This window comes from Lepisosteus platostomus, chromosome 6 (assembly GCF_059453375.1).
Source record: "Lepisosteus platostomus isolate fLepPlt1 chromosome 6, fLepPlt1.hap1, whole genome shotgun sequence".
Classification (NCBI taxonomy): Eukaryota; Metazoa; Chordata; class Actinopteri; order Semionotiformes; family Lepisosteidae; genus Lepisosteus; species Lepisosteus platostomus.
Window position 1 is genome coordinate 18,324,899 of NC_142616.1, and position 21,144 is coordinate 18,346,042.

General features: G+C 43.5%; 4 protein-coding genes and 1 long non-coding RNA gene across 11 annotated transcripts; 1 reads left to right on the plus strand and 4 right to left on the minus strand.

Annotated features, from left to right (window-relative positions):
* Window positions 1-1,705: 1,705 nt before the first annotated feature.
* Window positions 1,706-6,170, minus strand: dusp13a (dual specificity phosphatase 13a). Of its 3 annotated transcripts, none has more exons than XM_088634549.1 (4): window positions 5,784-6,170; window positions 4,646-4,872; window positions 3,660-3,881; window positions 1,706-2,733 (listed from the first exon to the last, which is right to left on the minus strand). In XM_088634549.1, the coding sequence occupies exons 2-4, from the start codon at window positions 4,687-4,689 to the stop codon at window positions 2,517-2,519; spliced, it is 483 nt and encodes a 160-aa protein (XP_088490675.1). In that variant the 5' UTR covers window positions 4,690-4,872; window positions 5,784-6,170; the 3' UTR covers window positions 1,706-2,516. The 3 variants fall into 3 exon arrangements, with proteins under 3 accessions (XP_088490675.1, XP_088490674.1, XP_088490673.1); XM_088634548.1 differs by having other exon boundaries at window positions 1,706-2,737; window positions 3,664-3,881; window positions 4,541-4,872; window positions 5,784-6,169; XM_088634547.1 differs by having other exon boundaries at window positions 4,541-4,872; window positions 5,784-6,166.
* Window positions 6,171-6,348: 178 nt separating this feature from the next.
* LOC148661188 (dual specificity protein phosphatase 13B-like) lies at window positions 6,349-13,572 on the minus strand. 3 transcript variants are annotated; one of them, XM_088634552.1, is made up of 5 exons: window positions 13,419-13,572; window positions 12,961-13,058; window positions 11,570-11,704; window positions 9,825-10,045; window positions 6,349-7,309 (listed from the first exon to the last, which is right to left on the minus strand). In XM_088634552.1, exons 3-5 carry the CDS (start codon window positions 11,641-11,643, stop codon window positions 7,095-7,097), a joined length of 510 nt encoding a protein of 169 aa, XP_088490678.1. In that variant the 5' UTR covers window positions 11,644-11,704; window positions 12,961-13,058; window positions 13,419-13,572; the 3' UTR covers window positions 6,349-7,094. The 3 variants fall into 3 exon arrangements, with proteins under 3 accessions (XP_088490678.1, XP_088490676.1, XP_088490677.1); XM_088634550.1 differs by having other exon boundaries at window positions 11,515-11,704; window positions 13,419-13,571; XM_088634551.1 differs by lacking the exon at window positions 12,961-13,058 and having other exon boundaries at window positions 11,515-11,704; window positions 13,419-13,562.
* On the plus strand, window positions 9,782-12,537 carry LOC148661189 (uncharacterized). Of its 3 annotated transcripts, none has more exons than XR_015939465.1 (4): window positions 9,782-9,921; window positions 10,663-10,803; window positions 11,227-11,273; window positions 12,303-12,537. It is a non-coding gene; the product is annotated as an uncharacterized LOC148661189 (long non-coding RNA). The 3 variants fall into 3 exon arrangements; XR_015939466.1 differs by having other exon boundaries at window positions 9,804-9,921; window positions 10,614-10,803; XR_015939467.1 differs by lacking the exons at window positions 11,227-11,273; window positions 12,303-12,537 and adding an exon at window positions 10,916-11,010.
* A 349-nt stretch (window positions 13,573-13,921) lies between the features above and the next one.
* On the minus strand, window positions 13,922-16,871 carry LOC148661190 (dual specificity protein phosphatase 13A). The gene is made up of 3 exons (XM_088634546.1): window positions 16,702-16,871; window positions 15,475-15,692; window positions 13,922-14,696 (listed from the first exon to the last, which is right to left on the minus strand). Exons 1-3 carry the CDS (start codon window positions 16,869-16,871, stop codon window positions 14,485-14,487), a joined length of 600 nt encoding a protein of 199 aa, XP_088490672.1. The 3' UTR covers window positions 13,922-14,484.
* A 931-nt stretch (window positions 16,872-17,802) lies between these two features.
* Window positions 17,803-19,199, minus strand: LOC148661191 (dual specificity protein phosphatase 13A-like). The gene is made up of 3 exons (XM_088634545.1): window positions 19,024-19,199; window positions 18,451-18,668; window positions 17,803-18,112 (listed from the first exon to the last, which is right to left on the minus strand). The coding sequence occupies exons 1-3, from the start codon at window positions 19,197-19,199 to the stop codon at window positions 17,898-17,900; spliced, it is 609 nt and encodes a 202-aa protein (XP_088490671.1). The 3' UTR covers window positions 17,803-17,897.
* Window positions 19,200-21,144: the final 1,945 nt, after the last annotated feature.

Below are 21,144 nucleotides of genomic sequence, written 5' to 3' on the forward strand. Positions count from 1 at the left end.
TTAGGCAGGACACTGTGGGGTTATTAACATCCCTACTCTTAAAATGCCATGTGATCTTAAATGAACAAGCAGCTGGGACCTCAGTTTGTCTCGTGCAGAGGACAGTGCCTCTTGCAACACAATGTACTGTACCAGCTCACCATGCTGGTGCACACATGGAAGAGCACCAGCTCGTGATCCATCAACACTTACAGCAGCAGCCCACTTTTCCTTAGAGGTCTCCCATCCCCATACTGACCCAGACCAGCCCAGCCCAGCCCTGCATAGCTCCTGAGATCTGACGAAGCCAGGGCCAGGATCCAAGGTGGTAACACTGGTTTCTGTGAGTATCTCTCAAAGCCCAGGGTTGGCTAGGCAGGCACAGCACATCTCATCTTTTGTAGTGCATAGTGCAGCCCTTCTGCCAAAGGTCTTAAATGGACAGTGTTCTGCTAGTGAACGTTTCTTGCAATTACAATCACCAGGTACAGGTTGAGAATCCCTTATCCGAAATTCCTGGGACCGAAAGTGTTGGGGATTTCGGAATATTTTTATATTTGCATCTATAAAATGGGACAGCTTGGGGATGGGACCCAGGTCTAAACACGATATCCATTTACATTTCAGAATATAGCTTATACATATACCCTGAATGTAGCTTTATATACATTTTTAATAATTTTTTTAACATAATACCATCAGAAAGGTAAAATATCAGTCTCCACCTACGATGTCATGTTTTGATTAAATAGTTATAGTACACGTACGCCATTTGTATTTTATTTTTTACGATTCAGATATTGTTTTATGTAAGGTTTAAAAACAAAGCATTGAATATGATTACAGGTAAATAAAATGAAAACTGAAAAAACTCAGCATTTTATTTTTAAAGTAATGTACAAGTAATGACGCTAGTCAAGTTATACTCATACATGGAGGTGAAATTCAGATCTCATGTAAAAATAACGTTTTGTACTTACTGTACAAAAAAAAACAAAACAAAACATGATGATCACTGCTTACAAACTTGAAGATAAATGCAGCCCCAGACATTACAACTACATCAGGTCCGAGAAACTTCAGGGAGAGGGTACGTCATCGATGACATCACTGTGAGCTTGAAAGTTTCGGATTTTGGAGGTTTTTGGACTTTGGAATTTCAGATAAAGGATTTTCAACCTGTAATAAGAAGTCAATAATTACTGTATTTCTAGTAAATCCTTAATGCAGGAGCAGAGCTGTCCAGTCCTGGTCCTGAAGGACTGGTGTGTCTGCAGTTGAAGGTGCAGGAGCTGGGAGAAGCTGTTAAGCCAGGTAGCAGGTGGTTTAGCTTGTTAGGAGCAGCATTGGACTGAAAACACATGAACAGACAGACCTTCCAGGATCCAGTCTGGACAGCCCTGCTCTACAGACGTCTGACTTGCAGCAGAGCAGAGTAACTCAGGATGACCAGCTCCTTTAAATAGGTGAGGTGTAGGCTTTGCAACATGAGGTACTGTATATTGTGCTTCTTCTGTTGAGATAAAGACAAACCTAGTAACATGGAACTGTTGAACTGATGATGGTAATAGCACTCACTGTGCAGTATGTCCAGTATTGTGCATAAAGGTATGGTATGTGAAAATTAAACGTGACAGTGGTGTAACAAATAATCTTTCATTTGCTTTTCTCCATGCTCTACTAAGATGAAGTGTGACAAAGAAAGCATTACACTCGTGATACCGAATTCCTTTTATCATCATGGCAGGTTCTTTTATTACTGTGCTCATAGGATTTCCATTTTTTTACAAAATCACTTTATCCTGATTTCTAGCTATTCTTGGTGAAAGCCCTATTTATCTCTATAAAAGCTAAGTTCTTTTTCACACATGCTCTCTGATACCTTGATTGTGAAATGACAATCTTTCAATGGCACTCTCTATGGTGTCTTTGTATAGGTTGCTGATATGATTTTGAGCTTGATCACTGGATGAATGCTGTCCCACTGCCAAGATGGGAACAAGCTGTACAATTCGACTCCCATCCTTGAACGACTATATTAGTGCAGTACAGGGCAAGGCAAAATACATCTTTAATGTTTCAATAGTGATTTTTAGAAAAAAGCTAAATTTAAAAGCCCTGTTAATTTAGTAAATAAAATGACTCATACTAACACTGAAAAATCCACAAGAAGATTCTCTAAATAGCCTGTACACCCTCTGTATATACTGTAACTTAATGGATAGAAAGTGGCATTACAGAATGTGTGTGTTAATCTACTGCATTGGTATATTTTAGAAGGAAATACATTGTTTACACATTTTCACTGCAATCCAGTGTGTAATGTGTGTGGAGGAATTTAAGAGGATAAAAAAATAAAAGCAAAACGACTAAGGCAAGTTATTTAAAGTTTTACAGCTACAGCTATGCTGGATTTTTGTGTACAATTCAACCCTCCTGTAAAAACAACTTTAAACAGTTCTTGCTCCAAGGCTGTTAAAAAAAACTCAGCTAAGATCATACGCATATTTCGCTGGTTCAGCAGAAAGAAAGCCCGTTCAGAGTTTGTACAGCGCTGCCTTTCTCTTCCTCTCCAGCATCAGGGCGAGGTCCAGCTCTCTCAGCTGGCTCAGGAATCCCGAGTTTGGGCAAACGTCTCTGTGCTTGCGGACAGTCTTGATGGCATCGACCAGAGTGAGGTTCTCGCAGATCATCAGGAAAGCCAGCACCAGTGCTGCAGAGCGGCTGATTCCCATTGCACAGTGGACAAACACTCTTCCTGCAGGAAATACAGAGATCTCGATTGATTGATTGATTGATTGATTGATTGATTGATTGATTGATTGATTGATTGATTGGCTGGCTGGCAGCTTTAGATCACTCCTTTTGATTCGCTGACTGACTGGCTGACTGATTATTGATTGGCTTCCAGCTTTAGAGCATTCATTTCGATTGATTGATCGATTGATCGATCAACCGATTGACTGACTGACTGACTGACTGATTGATTGATTGATTGGTTGATTGATTGATTGATTGGCTGGCTGGCTGGCAGCTTTAGATCACTCCTTTTGATTCGCTGACTGACTGGCTGACTGATTATTGATTGGCTTGCAGCTTTAGAGCATTCATTTTGATTGATTGATCGATTGATCGATCAACCAATTGACTGACTGATTGACTGACTGACTGATTGATTGATTGGTTGATTGATTGATTGGCTGGCTGGCTGGCTGGCGGCTTTAGATCACTCCTTTTGATTCGCTGACTGACTGGCTGACTGATTATTGATTGGCTTGCAGCTTTAGAGCATTCATTTTGATTGATTGATCGATTGATCGATCGATCGATTGACTGACTGACTGACTGATTGATTGATTGGTTGATTGATTGATTGATTGATTGATTGGCTGGCTGGATGGCTGGCTGGCTGGCAGGCAGCTTTAGAGCTTAAACATGCTACAAGCACTAAAGAGTGGGACCAGCCCAAGCACATGAGTCCTGACCATACGATTTTTGGACAAGACCTTGCTGCACACTTTTTCAGCAATGGGCATGTGATTAACCTTTCTCACAGTTAGTACTGTTAGCACTCCTGCATGAGATCAACCTATGGTACAAACAGAAGTCACAGATATCTGAGCAAAAGTCAAAATACCACGGGCACCTCTCTTGTAGTCCTCCAGACATGTTACTCACACTTGCCTTTCTGCGAAAGGGCCGACCGTATGAATCTGGCAGTGGGGTAAAAGAAGAGGCTGAGATCGAACTCTGGGTGATCATCGGCCTCCACCCCATAATACAGTACCGGCATGTCGCTGTAGAAACGGGCGCCTGTGTTCACATGGTAGCGCCCGTCCGCAGCGTTCACGATGTGGGTGATTCCCAGGTTAAACAGAGCGCCTTTGTCCCGAGCCGTGTACCTTAAATTTCATTTTAAACAAAGTAAAAAGAAAAGGTTCGATGTCTTTTTTCATTATTGTTATTGCTACTACTTTTTAAATAGCCTTTTCTTTAAAACTTATGGCATTTAATAATCGTTGTAAATAATGATAACTTAAAGAAGTTATGCAAAGTCTTTCTTAATAATGTTATAATAATGTTTCTCCTATAAGAACATCTTTAACATGGGGGAGATGTGACTATTTCTGCCTTTAAATTTCTCTCTCCTCTTTAGCTGCACTCCTCGCCTGCCTCACTATTTTCTCTTAACATTTAAATCTCTTAATATTTTTCTTAATCTGTCGTGTTTTCGTGGATAAAACGGAAATGTGTAACATCCGGTGTTGTTTTCTTTCTCTAGTCACTGCAATACAATATTTGCAGGTTCAGCAATAAAAAGCTTGATCGTGCAGAGAGTTCAGTCCTGTTTAAGGCTGGTTCTGAGCCACTCTCTTGGTGTGCAGTTACTGTCCTGGCACTGGTATCAATCTGCCCATGCCAGCTGGGTGCTGGCACTCTTTTTTCCAGACACCTGTGTACCCAGATGTAATGGGAACATAACACTCTTCTGCAACATTTTTTACACACAAGCAACTTATTGCTAATTTATCTACTGTAAGGTATGTAGTACTGTACATACGAATCTCCGATATAGAGATTAGGCCAGACTTCATTGACATGTCCGGTGGAATGCCTGTTCATCCACAGGAGGTTCTGCAGTTCTGAAAGAGGCGGAGGTTCGTACTCGCCCTTGCTTGCCACATCTTCCTTCTCTTTTTTCAAGGCCATCCTGAAAGCAACGTGGCTCTTGAACGGGCTGGCGTGGTGCTTGTCCAGAAGCAGTCCTTGGTGTCGGACAAACCGCGCTGTCAGCGCTAGCACCGGCTGCCTCTCGCCCAGCAGGGGGAGCTGTCTTCGCTTTGTAGGAGCAAACGCCGCTTTTCAGCCGTTTCCGCGATATTCCCAGTGAAACTGCGGCGAAAACAACATCGGCATGACCGCTGTAACCTTCACTGGTCACAATATTCGCAGCGCACAGGGCGGAGAGCAGAGACCTGCCTAGCTTTTGCGAACTACCTCGTCTGAGAGAATCAGTCACCGTGATTGCGCCTCGCTGAAGTTTCAGAAGACAGAAGGTGTGCCCGGTGCTCACAGCTCATACTGGCCGGGAGTCGAGACCGGTGTTCTTAGCCCTGGCGGCACTGTCATTAGTAGATGACAGAGTGGTGAGGCCCGCCTGCTACATCATGAGACGGTTTTGCAGCAGACTCCACGTTAGGATATTGATGCATCACTGAGAGGAGCAAACGCAGGACCCTGAGCCGAAAGAGGGCACTGGAAGGAAAGTTAGAAAGTCTTTTTGTGGGAAGCGCTAAGCCCTCTTCAGAGCTTCTGCGCCATCTGGGAAAGAGATGTATAATTAGGATTCCCCTTTCAGCGGTGCCTAGTAAACGCTTTAAAACATGCTCTACACAAGCTGGTGAAAAACATTTTGTCCCAGGCGTGGTGCCTGCCGATTCTACCCTAAAAATCAAGGTGTTTGCAGCCGTCCTAGTTACTGTACGGTCAAATCCCGTTTATGTCCAAAAGGACTTAAATCAGTGTTTTAACATGGAAAATTAAGAGACCTGTAAAAAGCATTATGATTAGTCTGTGGACCAATAATGTTTACGTTTAGCTGAATTATTTATGAATTACAATACTAAATCCCAATAACCTAAAATGTCAGTATTAAAATAAGACAAGCGTGTGTATTTTGTACACACCTTCTGCTCCGCTTTAGATAGAATTAAGTGTTACTCCCTTTAAAGCTAGTTTTTTTTTTTTCTGGCAGGTTTCTGAGACACGGTGACTCTACAAGCCTCATGACTTTGTGAACTTACTTTTGACTGCTGATTTCTTCTCGTCTTTTTTTACAGGGCGTGTCCTCGGGCTTTTCCCTTAACTCGGAGAAGTCACATTGAACTCCAAGCTGCCTCGCTTCCTTTTTAAATTCAGCGATATTTGTAAATCTCCAAGCTGTAACGGCGTTTTCCCGGGCTTGGCGAGCAGCCGCAGCGCCCAGAGGCAGGCACAGACACGGTTTGTTTCTCGTTGTTATCGATGCAGCTGTCTCCTCGCACCCGAGACCGGGAGCGCCTGCCCGGGTAGGCGGCAGGTGCGGAGACGATCTACACGGAGCCCCGCTGTGTCGCAGAACTCGCCGCTGCCAGAGGTGACGCAACTGAGCCGAGAATAAACAGCGTTTTGTGGCGAATGCGGGGCCAACTAAAACTTTGAGGCTGTGGAGGTTCATACAGTAAGGAGAGTAACCGGACACTTTAATTTAGTTCTTGGAAGTTGAGCAATTGAGGTCTTGGAAACCACTGTAATGTCTCTTCAGTCCAAACAATGGACACTTTCTAAGGCATAAGAAGCACGCTGCATTGCAATAAAATGTTAACAAAGCACAATTTAAATGTGATTTATTGGTGTGTGCATAAACGATATTCTACATGATACACGAGACGAGTTTTAAAGGACTATAAAAAGCGAGTACAAAGTCATTATGCAGCAGTTATTGAAAGCACATTGAAAGATATGGAATTTCGTCTTAGGGAGTAGCTATGCATGACATACGACACACCCTGGTGAGCGGAATACTATTCACACTGAAGACAACGTACACTAGTTGTCTGCATGCTGTTGTTTTGAAGGGGTTTCCTGGGAAGTATTCACAACTTCACAGGACAAGGTGAACAGGAAATTCACAGCTGCCAGTGTTTTCGCTGATTAATTAGCACTTTACTCTCTGGAAGTGAGAGAGAGAGGAATTTTTCATCATGTTTTTTATTTATAGGCTTTAACCATTATACACCAAACTGTAGCTTCACCTGATTGCCTAATCTGAATAACCTGTTAATACGCAGGAAGACCTGTGCATGAACTCTGTGCCAGTCAATGACTTTTAGCTCTGGCGAACTGAAGTCAAAATGACAGAATAATCAGTTCATGCACGTGGGGTAATCTGATCCTGTATGGTGGAGATTTTTTTAGTTCAAGTTCTTGGTACATTGTGATTTATTCTCCCAGTTTAAGGCCACTGCGACTGCCTTTCTGCACTCTTGCTTCTGCCTTCATTGTGCTGTGTGTCGAGAGCGCAGAATGGCAGCCCCTTCCTGTAGCCCCACAGCACAGCGTGTGGTCTGTGCGTCTCAGAATCGGCCCGTTCGTGGCCCTCTCTCGCTGGCCAGCCTCATGTCCAGCTCTCGCAGCTGGCTCAAGAAGCCCGAGTTCGGGGAGACATTCCTGTGCTCGCTGACCGCCTTGATGGCCTCCACCAGGCTCATGTCCTCATGGAGCATCAGGAAGGCCAGGACCAGCGTGGCAGACCGACTCAGTCCCATTGCGCAGTGGACAAACACTTTACCTGCAAGAAAGCGAGTGGGGGGGGGGGGGAAAGTGGATCGCAAATTACCGACTACTGGAACATCCATCGTGTTTCTTGAACCCCTCTGTTCCTACATGTCCAGGATGAAAGCCATGACTGCAGCTCCAGTGGCTTGGTCAGGGAGGGCAGATGGAGTCCTAGAGTCCAGACGGCGGCAGTCACAGTACAGGCTGTGTCACTAGACCCCTGCGGCCAGGTTTCCTGAGGTGGGGCTGCACAAGCACTTCAGGGGCTCAGTAGGCTACCTGGTTTGCTTTCTGGGTGGAGTCAGGGCAACCGCAACCTGCAATTCCCCAGGCGCCAGTAAAGGGGGTCTCTCTGACAGCCCTGCACACCTCCTCGAGCACTGAGACAATGTGGACTCTGAACGTCGGTGAGTCTGACTGTGCAGATTTCAGAGGAAAGCGCGAACGTCCCTCATCCCTCCCACAAAGGTCTATGAGGGAAAGCCCAGCTGATTAACAGCTCAAAAATGTTGAAGCATAAAAAGAAAATCAAAAGGTTATTTTTATACAAATAAAGAACATCGCCGCATAAAGGAGAAACATAGCTAGTTCACAGAGTTCCTGTCATCACCCCTGTTGAGAAACAGGACACATCACACAAAGGCACTGAAGTCAACCACCAAAAGTGCCACTACCAAGAGCTGTTTCCAGACAGCACAGGAGTGGCAAAAGAGGCTTGCAGGCCAGTGAAAACTGGAGACTAAACAGGGAGCAGATCTGTAGACATTGTACCCCTACAGCAGAAAGACAGAAGCATTCCTCAGAATGGTTCTGAGCCAGGTGCATCTCTTACATTATTCTGTAGTGTATTCATGTAGTGCCCTCTGCAGACCAAATGCTGATCTGCAGTATTCCATGCACAAGTCTCTCCAGGACAGTAACATTCATATTCCCAGATTACACCTACCAGGTAAGAGATCTTAGGGCACTTCTGAGAAATCTGTTTGATAGTTGTAACATTGTAAACATGTTCAAGTAGGTCAAGTAGTCAGCATGCGTATAGGCTGCAAACGACCAAGTAATAGGTTTATTCCATGCTGAAAAGAGAAGAAAGGAAACACAACGTTTTGTCTGACCCACACACCCGAAGAAGGCTCCACAGCCAAACGCTGTGTGTCCTTTCTTCTCTTTTCAGCATGGAAAAACCCTTTACGTGTTACATTGTGAACACTGTAAAATTAGCACTTCGTGCTTTTCTTTGAAAATTCACTTAACTGACCTGTTACACTTTTCTGTTTAAAAATTATATTTAGGCACCTCATTTCATGAAGTAATTGCTAAAAGCCATGATTTTAATAGCACATCATTCAAAAGCCATTTGTTGTTATCCTTCCTGAGGATTATCACAGACTCAGGAGGCAGGATGATAAAGTGTCTTTTAAAATGCATGTTTCTGATCTGGATTATCAAGTGCTTAGTGCAGAATTGTGCAGCTTTCCTGTGTGCAGTGGAAACTAAGGGCAACCCACAAAAGAAATGTTCAGATTGAAACTAATTAAGAAATACTAAATACTGCAACAAAAATAAAGATAAAACTATAAATAAAATAATTTTTTTGAGGCTAACAGAAATTGAATTGTTAAAGACCAACTACTTTTTAATTCAAATTCACACATTAACAACCAAGCGGAATCTATGTGGAACTGCATTTTAAACTGAGAACATGAGACATGTCTTTGCCCAAAGGTTTGTGGGAGTAGGGAACAAGCTACCCAGCCATATTATAAAAGCAGACATCCTGGTTTCTTTCAAGAAACATGGATGAGATCCTGGGATCAATTAGCCAGTAACTACTAACCAGGTCAGATGAGCTGCATGGCCTCTTTTGTTACCTTCTTATTTAGGTTGTCAAACAGGAAGGTGAGAGAATAGGCCCCTGAGCAGAAAGAAAGGGGATAATACAGGACAGTATGTGTATTCAAAAATGTACTTGGTTTGAAAAGCTCAGAACTCATCAAGTATGTGTACTGTTACTCCAAAGCAGATTTAAACTCTGATATTTTAAACCAATTTATCTGGCTTTTCCAACTTATTTTGATCTTCTTATCTGCCTTTTGCCTTTAATTGTCAAACTGCCGAGGTCACAATTAGAGCAGCTTTCACTCCGAGGTTGCTGTTAACGCAGAAAGCTAACGCTGTGTGTAACACTATCGCGGCACTGATATCTGACATAAGAAATTCACAGTAGCCCCGACGGCGTGTGAGCAACCACAACAAGCAAGCACCGCGAACAAACACGTCTAGAAACGGGGAAGTAAACACTAGTGTTTAATTGTAACAAGTAAACAAGGTTTGTTCCACGCTGAAAAGAGAAGAAAGAACGTTTCGGCCGAAACGTTGTGTTTCCTTTCTTCTCTTTTCAGCATGGAATAAACCTATTACTTGTTCCTTTGCAGACTACACATGCCGACGCAGCTACCTGTCTGAACTACTGGTGTTTAAATGTTGCTTTTCCTCTTGGTGCAGGTCGGGTAGCGGTGATACCTCACCTCCGGGGGTACTCACGGCAGCCTTGATGAACTGAGCCGCGGAGTAGAAGAACGGACTCATGTCAAACGCCGGGCTGTCAAACGCCTCCACCCCGTGGTAGGTGACCTTTGTGTCGCTGTAGTAGCTCGGTCCCGTGCAGACGTTGTGCTTTCCGTGAGCAGCGTTCAGGATGTGCGTGATGCCGAGTGACTGAAGGGCCCTCTTATCTTTGGCGGCCCACCTGACAAAATGCATATTGACTGTACATACTGCACTGTACATACTGCACAGACTGCACTGTTCATACTGCACTGCACGTGTGATTCATTCAGGGAGAGAGAAGGGTCTGATACAACTGTCAAATGGCTGGCCTAAAAATATAATTGAGGAATTATTGAACAAATACTGGTCTTATCAAAATTCTGTCCTTGAAGAGTATGTTCAACAGACATTCAAAATATATTTTCACGCTTCAGTAATTGACTGGTATCATAAACAGGATGAAAACATTGAAAAACACTATTTAGTCTTTTGAGTTTCTCAAAAAAAGACCCATGAGTTACAAATTGTGTTATTAGTCATATAAAATACCATCCATTCTTGTTTATCCTGTAGAGTGTTCTGGGCAGCACTGATAGAGGATCAGTGTAGTTGATATTCTGTCTATACATTGTTAGGAAGCTGATTAATTCCAGACAAGAATCGTGGTGACCCAGAGCCTATCCCAAAAACACAGGTCACTCCAGGTGGTGGATGGATGGATAAAGAGGATGTTTGCTGTGTTGGATACGTGTTGACTCTCACTGCAGGTCTGCCTCATGCAGCACTGTGACCCCAGCTCGATCTTCCTCCCCGCAGAAAGCCTTTCTTACAAAGATCTGCCATGAGCTCTACAATCGGCCTTCGCCTCTTCTTCCCTGAGCGCCATGGTAATTCACCACAGCAGATACCATAACGTACAGTATTGTGCAAAACGTTTGGGATCTTTCAATGAAATAGGTACTTTTTATTGTTTAAAGTGTTGTTTTTGTCTCTAGATATTTCTAAATGTTTATTAAACTGAGTAAATGTATTAAATTCTGTTTATTGAAACAATATGTTTTTGCTTCAGCTGCAGGAGTTTCCACACCTCATGTCCCGTCACAGTGCATGAATCTGATGTTTGCCCCATTTTCCCTGGTTTCTCTCTGCAGCTGGATGATTCGGTATGACCCCTGTAGTGCCAAACCACTGTGGTGGCTATTCAAGCACATCTGGTGCACCAGTGTGGCATCATTTACTGTAGATTAGCAGCTTGGTTTGGATTGTTACTGTGTTGGAAGAATCCAGGCTGAAATCTTACAATAGCCTGAGCGTATGTGAAGTACTGTAGTTTATATAAATGATTTATTTATCAATCCATCCATCATTTTTCTATTACAGGGAGTAGCAGGGGAGCTGGAGCCAATTCTGGCAAGCGACAGGCACAGGTTGGGGTACACCCTGGACACCGGCCCATTGTAGGGCACACACAAACACAAACGCACACGCACTCACACCCCCTGACCACTGCGCCACTGTGCTGCCCGCTATTCATTTCTGTATACGCCAAGGTATAAAACAGCAAAGATTTCAATAGTAAATCCCCAGAATTCCTCAGAATTCATTACACAACACGGCTCAGGAGTGTGGCAGGACTGAGCACACTGAGGTCGTTTCTCCTTTTCTTACGCGTCTCCAAGGTAGACCTTTGGCCAGACCTGGTCCACGTGTCCACTGACCCCACCTCGCACCCAAAGGAGCCTCTGGAGTTCGGGCACAGTGGGGGTGTGGTGTCCCCCAGGCCCCCGCTGGCCACATCCTGCACTGCCGGGCATCCCTGTTTCTGGGCGGGAGTCCAGACCCCACTGGACTTTGGGCTCTGACCAACAGAGAAGAACCTCAGTCAATTCCAAGCTCCTCCAAGCTCCAGTCATCGTACTGCAAAGTGGTCTCAACTTAAAATGACATTTCAAAAGCAGATGTGCAAAGGAAACACCTTGAAATTTCATTCACATACTTAGACCATAGAATTATCCTGCCCAAATAATGTGTTGAGACAGTTGCAAAAGAGGAAGGACTGATTTTTAGAGATGCCCTCAGCTGTGGTGTTGAGTCAAGGTTATGTGAGCGTGCGGAAGCCTTGTATGACAGCTGAAGTCTGAACACCGTGAAGTTCAGGATCCACTTTTGAAGCTTCCTCAAGGCACTCCTAAGTTGGAGGAACCAGATAAGATTAGCAGCATCCATTTATCCAGGATGAAATACTCAATATACAGATAGCCAGCAATTCACCTGTATATCAAGGGTGTGCATGGGACTGAGAATAAAGGATCCATATCAAATCCACTCCACCACGGTTGAAATTGTAGTATTGAGTGGCGTGCTGTTTCTGAACACCAAACAAATGAGCTACAGTACATCCGTTGCATCTGGATGTGTCTTTGAAATTGTCTGTATTCTTACATCTCATCCCACAGATTTCACACAGAGAGGGAGAACTCCCCCTGCTGCCTGCCTGGATTGTATTGCACAGGGTTCATCTCACTGAGTGCATGAATCATGTGCCTCACAGCAGCGTTCTGAGATGAGATGGCAGTGCCAGTCTGCGTCTGCTGCAGCCATTTCTTTCTCCAGCCATGTCAAAGCTAGCTAGTTCCTTTCATGCAGTTAGTCACTTTGCTATTGTCTGTCAGAATAATAGGTGGGTAAGAACTTCTACCTCCATTGCTCCTTTTTAAGGAAACGTTAGTTTCTTAATGTAGATTTTCTCAGTTATTCCCCAGGCTGAAGGGTCATGTTCTTACAGAACAGCCCATTCTATAAGAACGTGTATTTTGGTACAGAAACCAAAAAACGTTATTCAGCTCCAGTGCACAGTTCAGCTGCAGGGAAGCTTACAGACATTGGCGTCTGCCAAGAATTATATTGGAGACAGAGTGTGTCTGTGGCTAAATTTGGTGTAGCTCACAGAGCATGTGTCAGCATCTGTTTGATAGCTTCATCCATCTCTCTGTCACTTTTGCTAAAGAAGAAACGCTCCAAACACAAAGCAGGTTGGCTACTTCAGCCTAGAGGCATGCTGAACACATAGTATTCCTTATTGCACCGATCTATCACACACTATTATCTTTTCACCCTATTTTGTAGAACACGATTCTAGGTGAGTCCCCAGTTCCCCGCCTTGCTGCCTTCAGGGTCTTCCTCTACGCTGTTGAGGGGTTGCCAGTGTTTTCCTGGAAGAAAGGAAGATGCCGTCTTGATTTCCCAGGAGCAACAGGGCACCTGGTACACAGTTTCTTCTTTCTGCAGCACAGGAGCTTCTGCTGGAAACACGCGGCCCTTCCTGTGGACGCTGTTTAAAGAAATCTGTTGCCTGTGAAGGCGGTTGTGATTAAAGCAGAGAGCTCAGGTCGCACAGACATCAGTATTACTGCTGGTGGAAGCCTGGTAGCCAGCTGTTCTCAACTTTCCCTTCTTTTCCAAGATTAAACAACACAGGGCAACCGAAAAATTGCAATATGGAATACGATACAATATGAAATTACTTCATTCAAGCAGTATAAATTCCAGCATGAGTTTACACTCGTACTTGCCTTGGTTGTTGCCTGAAGTGATCCCTAATAAACTGGGAGCAGCAGAATTCGGTTTCACTGCAGAGCTTTGCAGTGTTCATACAAACAGTACATTAGAAAAAAGACCGTGAAGTGCGATCTGCCCGCCGGCCTTTTCTATTTTAATATCTGACGCTGGACGCTAGCATGTCCTGGCAACAACAGTGAGATTCCTCCGGAGCTGCATAGCGTTACAGGCTCCCACTCAGAGGAAGGGCGATTTACACGGATCAAAACCGAATAAAACGCACGATCTATGAAATTATTTAGACTGAGAAGGTCTTTCAAAGATAGCGTCATCTTCTTTCCAAAACCATTTCTTTGTGAGAGAAATTGCTTGATTTATTGTATTTGCAAGTATATATATGCAGCCAATGTAAAAGCAATAGCTGAAACACTGAAAAAATAAACCATGAAGTATCATGTGTATGGCTGGTTAGGTAAGTGAACTGCACTTTAATTATAATGAAAGACACTGTACATCGTTTGCATTTCAAAACACGATAAAAAAGAGAAATTATTTATTACTGTTATTACGTTATAAGGGTATTTAGACATTCCCAACCATAATGGAACTTTGGCTTTGTCTAGGATCGCAGTGACAAGCCGATTGTCTTCTATAACTTGTAGTACTCCGATGCTACCAACAGATGGCGATCTCCTAGCAAATCTCAGCTCCCAAGACGGAAAAATGCCCTCCTGTTAGGATGTGATATCATTTATTTTGAAAAGTGAATTGCACCTGTTTACTTTGAAACCCAAATCGTGTATCTTAATTGTCTTTTATGTATTGGTAATATAAAAGACAGTGTTATATACAGGAGCAAATGGCATTGAAAGACAAAGAAGGTAGCACCCATGTAGAAAAACACCACCGGTATCATAAATGTATATAATAAAACAGAAATGTTATAGAACAACACAAAAATCTATATCTCTTTCACAAATACCACGAAAGAAATAAAAAAAAACAATAAATTAAAAACAACTCCAGAAAAAGCTTTAGAAATGAGTCAAAAATGTTTTTTTTTTTGTTTCAATGTGTTCATTAGAGAATTGGACAGATTCTTCGTTTTCTGCTCAGCTGTAAATCCAGATCTCCTAATTGTTTCAGGAAGTTTCTGTTGGGATAAATGGCTCTTTTCTGGATAATGTGTTGGATGGCCTCGCTGAGAGAAAGCCGTTGGTGTAGCATGAGGTAGGCCAGGACCAGGCTGGCAGACCGGCTCATTCCCATGATGCAGTGCACTAACACCTTTCCTGTAACGAGAAGACAGAGTTTAAGAGGGGTCTCCCTTCATCAGCAACCCTTGCAGCCGCTGTGCAAGAACTTCAGGCTTTCAGTTTCCGGATGTGAGGTCTAAAATAGCTATAATCTGCTGCATCTGTTCAGGAAAGGGCAAGAGGCTACAGGAATCTAAACATCGGGCAAGTTTAACCTTGCTTTGTATCTGGAGAAACACAGCTGATGATGTCTGGAGACATCCATTATAAACCACAGAGGCTACAAGGTAAGCTGGCCTCTAATAGCACTAGACAGACCAAGTGTACAACAACTATTGGCTACTTGGTTTTGGGGAGAAACTGTGCAGAACACAAACGCCTGAAAACAGGTAAGACAGAGGGGGGAACAGAGCCTCTCTCATATCCTGGCAGCACAAGGTATTTGAATTGTTGAACTGGTTGCTGTTTATTTGGTTGAATGTTTTCCTTCATCTATAGAGCTAACTATAGAGTGAAAGGTTCTGTTCTGTTTTTTTTTTTTCCAGGATATTAATTTAAAGAGACAGGCCTCTCCCACAATCTCACTTCCTTCTCACTTCAAAAGTAATGCTGCTGTAGTTCGGTTCAATTTTATCATCTTTAAAAACTCATGTATTTTAGAAATCATGTTAGCGTTCTTTTCAGAATACCTGCAAGCAGAGGAGGGATAAAGATTATTTGCCATAGAATGTCCTGATGAATGATGGAAAACTGAAGGCACCCTACATTATCTTGTCCACATTGTGCCTTTGTAAAGCCAAGACTGGTATCTTACCATCTGTCTTCTTCAGGGCTTTGTGAATGAAGCATGCGGCTGGTTTGAAGTACACACTCAGGTCAAAGTCCGGGGAGTCATCTGCTGGGATGCCGAAGTACTGAATCTTCTCTCCATAGAAGGCCTCGTCCCCTATGCTGCCCTGCTTGGAATGTGCGGCGTTCAGAATGTGAGTGACACCCATTTTCTGTAAGGCTTTCCTGTCCTGGGCTATTGCCCTGTAGTGTCAGAAAAACAGCAGCCTCAGAAAAGCACACATTGAAGTGATGATTCCTTGCGCCTACTTTTTATTCCAGAGGTCCGCAAAGCACTTGACCTGTGTCGTGATAGCGGACCCCCCCCCACCTGGGTGATGTTCAGCAGCCGTTATCTGCCTGTAGCCCCACCACGCAGCAGATCTAGCAGAGAAGCTAGAGGAATGACTTCACCAGCCGAATTAAGTGCGATTTAGCACTTTGGTAATTAATATGAACTGATCCCAGGATCTCATATAGCTGTTTCTTGAAAGAAGCCAGGGTACTGGCTTCAACAACATGGGTGGGTAGCTTGTTCCCGACCCCCACAACACTTTAGGTAGTTGAAGACAGTCATAAAAATCTAATTACACTTTTACTCTTCCCTGGCTACCAATATCACTCCACTAGGATATTTACTCACTGTATTCTGTTCTGGCAGAGTTAAGGAATGCAATTAAAACCATAGATTCTCTAGGCAAGAGCTCAGGCATGTGGTGATAAAATCTCTATAAGTGCTGGTGCTCCTCCATACTGGTGTTCTTGTCAGTAAGCATTATTTAGTCGCTATATCACAGCATACAGAAGCAGAAAATGGTGCGGTTTAATAACCACGCTGTTCTTTAACAAGTGTTTATTTAAAAGCACCACGAAAAGCAACGGGGACCTGAACATCACAGACTGGCAAAACAGAGAGTGAACTTTGATTGATTTTTACTTTCCTAACAGTGCTGTTTTGTCAGCTGGCTCTGTGTGATGTTGCAATACTAGTCTGCGCAGAGGCCTTCCCCGAGCAAGGGAGAAACTAGTTCAAGTGGCACAGAAAGGGAACCAAAAGACATAAAGGACAGTAACACCGAGTACTAACTCTCAACTTTATCTCTCAAAAACTGTACAGACAGACAAACTAAGAATAAGCTCGAATATCTCTGCTGCCAAGATCAGAACAGCTGACATATTACGATTGTGGACTTTCGGAAAGCTCCGTACTTACACGTTTCCAATATACAAGTTTGGCCAGACCTCGTCTACTTGAGTCAGCTCTAGTTTGCAGGTGTCCAGAATATTCTCCAGGTCCCGGACACAAAGCAGGCCGTTTCGCCATTCTCCTGAGGATGCCATTTGCTTCTCGGTTCCAGCTGAACGAGAGGACGTTCCTGCCATCAATTCCCTTCATCTCTTCCACGCAGCCTCTGATTCATTTGAACAGGTGTTTATTAAATGTCACCGTCCTGTTACTGGATTTAGCACAGGGTGCATCGCGCACAGTACACCCTCGGGAGGGTAAACGCAGGAGAGGAGGATAGGGGACAGCAAAAACTAGACAGAGAATGTTAAGAATGCTAAAGATAATGGAAGGACAACACAGTTAAAGTAAACTCTTAGAGCAGGGCTGGCCAAACCTGGTCTTGGAGGACCAATGTGTCTGTGGATTTTCATTCCAACTCCGCTTATAGCAAAAACAAACCAGCTGGTTATGGGCTTAAATGAACTGGTCTAGCAGTGTCTATCAGGTCTCGAGGAGCTGCTGTTTTAAAAGGACTTTGAAAACCTGCAGACACACTGGCCCTCCAGTGTGTAAACAAGTGATACAGCTCAAGAGCTATTTCAAGAGCTTTGCAGCCTGTTTGCTTAGTTCGACTTAATCTCACCGGAGAAGCAGTTGGCCTTCTGAAGGACCCCCTTTAAGGTGGGTGACAAGAAGCAGTTTCCAGTGTGTTCCATGTGAAGAAAAGAAAGCTCTTGCTTTCAGAAAATAAAACGTAAAATTAGGAGTGAAACAGTGGGAACGATATCCAAATCTTACTCCAGTAAAGATTAGAGTTTTTATGTCGGATTACAAATGGTTGTAAACAAGAGGAGTTCGTTGGGCCCGTCTAGCCTGTTTGGTAATTAGTACTTAATTAATCCAAAGATCTCAACCAGCTGTTTCATGATAGAATCTAGTGTATCAGTTTCACCAACATGAATAGTCAGCTTGTTCCACACTCCCACAACTCTTTGAGTAAGTACGTGCTGCCTGTTCTGGGTTTTAAATGCACTTCCACACAATTTCCACTTGTGCCCTCTGATTCACTGATTCAAGTCCACTGGGTAAATTTTCTGTCCTTTAATTCCACAACATGCTCAATCTTTGTTTATCGAGCACATTAATTCTGAAATGATTGAAATCGCTAGTTGATGCAGTAGTCATGGTTTCCCCTCGGCTGAGTGTCTTTGTGGGCGTAATTTCATATCCAAGCTCCTCAGCTGTTTCAGGAATCCTCTGTTGGGGAAAATCCACCTGCTCTCCTTTACTGTTTTGATGGCATCAACCAACGAGAGATGGTGGTGGATCATCAGGTAGGCCAGCACCAGGGCGGCAGACCGGCTCACGCCCACCGCGCAGTGCACAAACACTCTGGCTGCAGAGGAAGCACAGCAAGCAGGACGTTTCCATTTCTTAGCCCAATAACGATAAGATCAACAAATGTATCGCCTACACACCTGCCTCACATCTCACGTTTGGTCCTTTTTTTTTCAGACAGTTTTAATTTTCTTCGCTTTGTAAATATGACCAGTTCTTCATGAAAGGGAGGACTTTTGCGATCCAGTTATCTTTAACTGGAGGGATTTCAGATTACTTGTTTAAAGAGGCACCAGTACACACACACACACACACACACACACACACACACACACACACACACACCCACACACCCACACACCCAATCACCAAGAGCTGAGTGAAGGCAGTCCTTACCCCCTGGAGTGCTCAAAGCCTTGTGTATGTACTCAGCAGAGGGGTAGAAGAAGGGGAACAGGTTGAACTCTGGCAGGTCATGAGCTGGGACTCCATAGTAGTCTATGGTTGTACCATAAAAATCATGACTTCCCTGGCAGTACATCTTTCCATGAGCAGCATTGAGGACATGAGTGATCCCCATCTTCCACAGCCTGTATCTGTCATGGGCCACAAACCTACAACAGAAACGTAGAAGAGGAAGAAAGAGCTCTGCACACCTTTCACAGGCAGGGCAGAGCAGTAACAGGATGTTCTGTGGCGATATCCTCCCACAACGTTAAGCAACCAGCACACATAAAGAAACTGTGGGAAGTGACACCATTTACAGGGCATTTGAAAACACAAGCTTTAGTATGATTATAACAGAGATTGTTTTTTGTATACTTTGAGAGGGCAACAGTTGGTAGTGCTCTGTAACAAAAGTAGAGATTGAAAAAAACAAAAATTCAGGAACAGGTGCACCGTAAATACATTTGACTTTAGTATTTTTCCAGACATGGTTAGCACAGCAGTGCTTGCAGTCATACTCACATGTCCCCGAGGAAGAGGTTGGGCCACACCTCATCGACATGGTTACAGGAGGATTTACCCCTGTACAAGAGGTCCTCCAGCTCTTTCACAGAGGGACTGCCAGGCTGAGCACTGCTGCTGCAGTCTTCAGAGGGTGCCTCCGATCCAGTAGACGCACTGTTTTCTGCCACTGACATGCTTTAAGTATTACTGTATTTAAATTTCCTACAGCTCATTTATTTCAGATTTTGCAGTATCTGGGAGAGGGATATTTACGAACAGGTGTAACTTGACCTCTTGAGCAGTGCTGCAGAAAGTCCCTTCTTAATACCCAGTCTCTCAGTGCCAACATTTTGTTGCAGCTCAAAATAACCTTTAACTGTTTAGATTCCCTGACTGGAACAAAGGGAGATGATCGAAACACAGCTATGTTCGGAATACATTCATATTTTGGCTGAGGAGAGGGTGAACAACATTGAGAGCAAAAAAAGTTGCTCAAAAGTTTTCAACAGCCTGTCAGTTTGGAGAGTAAAAGAAAACATAACTAAGTATAACTAATAATATAACTATATTAAAAGTATAATTAATAACTAACTAGGGAATCAGAGTTTTTCTCCTGCTGTATGTAAAAATGTTTTCAATAAACAATTTATTTAAAATTGTCCAAATACTTCACCTAACAATAATTACAAGGAAGAAGACAAAATACACTTCCATTTTATCTCTTGATATAAGTTAATAAGGCAGTAATTACTGAAGTGCTGATGCTGCTATTAACCCTGCAGACATCAAGTAACCCTCACAGCATATCTAAAAGCCAATGCATGGTTTCAACTAGTCTGAACTGGAAGACAACAGTAATTATGAGCCATTTTATTACATAAACTTCAAAAGCAGTAAACACCAGGTGAAGAATTTCCCTGCTTTTTTCAAAATCTCTTTTTTTTAATTAGACATGTCGGCTGAGAACAAGTGTCCATTTTCAAGAGATGAAGAAGTTATTTAAGATTAAGATCACTTTATTGTCGATACACAGTTTCTTGTATTAATTTGTCTTTTTGCATACCCCAACTTGCTCTCCATGAGATACACAGACAGGGAGAGAAGCTTGGGGTCAGAGCGCAGGGTCAGCCATTTATACAACACCCCTGGAGCAGCTGGGGTTAAGGGCCTTGCTCAGGGGCCCAACGGAGTAGGATTCCTCTGCCGGCCACAGGATACAAACCGGCAACCTGCCAACCACAGGCACAGCTCCTTAGCCACAGAGCCACCACACCACCCCAAATTTAGACAGCAGAGCACGAAATGGTGCCCCTGAGCAAAGTACCAGGGTATAATAGCAACACCCCAGGGTCCTACTTCCATCTAGTCTGGAGTCTAGAGCCCTAATCGCTACTTCACACCTCGGCCTTCCATGTGGAGTTTGCACATTCTCTTGATGTTTGTGTGGGATTTCTCCTGCTGCTCCAATTTCCTCTCATCCACAAAATTGGTGCTAAAAAACAGAAGTTATATTAAGGTGTGTGCAGCCGGGAGTTTTGAAACTTAGTCTGGAAACGGCTCTGTGCTATATGGCCAAGATAAGTCACCTGTGACCTGAGTATGATCGCAGAGGTTTCTGAGTAAAAATTGCATGAGTCTGCATTTTAGAAGGTATATGAACCCAGGTATATGAAATAGTTTATAAGTAAAAGGACAATGTAATCCTCGTTGTAAATTACACACATGACTAATTTACATTAATATATATATATATTATATCCAAATAAGTCAGAATGTAATAGAGTGTCACATTCTGTGCTGTTTGGCTCATGTGTCTTTCACCCTGGGCCTGGAGAGCTGCAGGGGTTTTTGGTGTCATTTGGTGACTAATTTACAATTAAAATGCACCAATCACTGGTATAAACTCTCTAATGACCACTTAACCCCAGGGCGTCAACAGCCGGAGGACGCTCTTCCAGGGAATAACCACCATACACCCTCCTTTGGTATGGACCTGTCTGTCCGTGAGCCCTTTGCACGCTGCGGAGGAGGAGCACAAACTGCAGGACCTCAATCTGCGCCGGCCCGTCCCTGTCCCCCCAGTGACCAGCGCATTTCGATTTTTAAGAACTTTATTCTCTTTTCACAAATAAATACAGA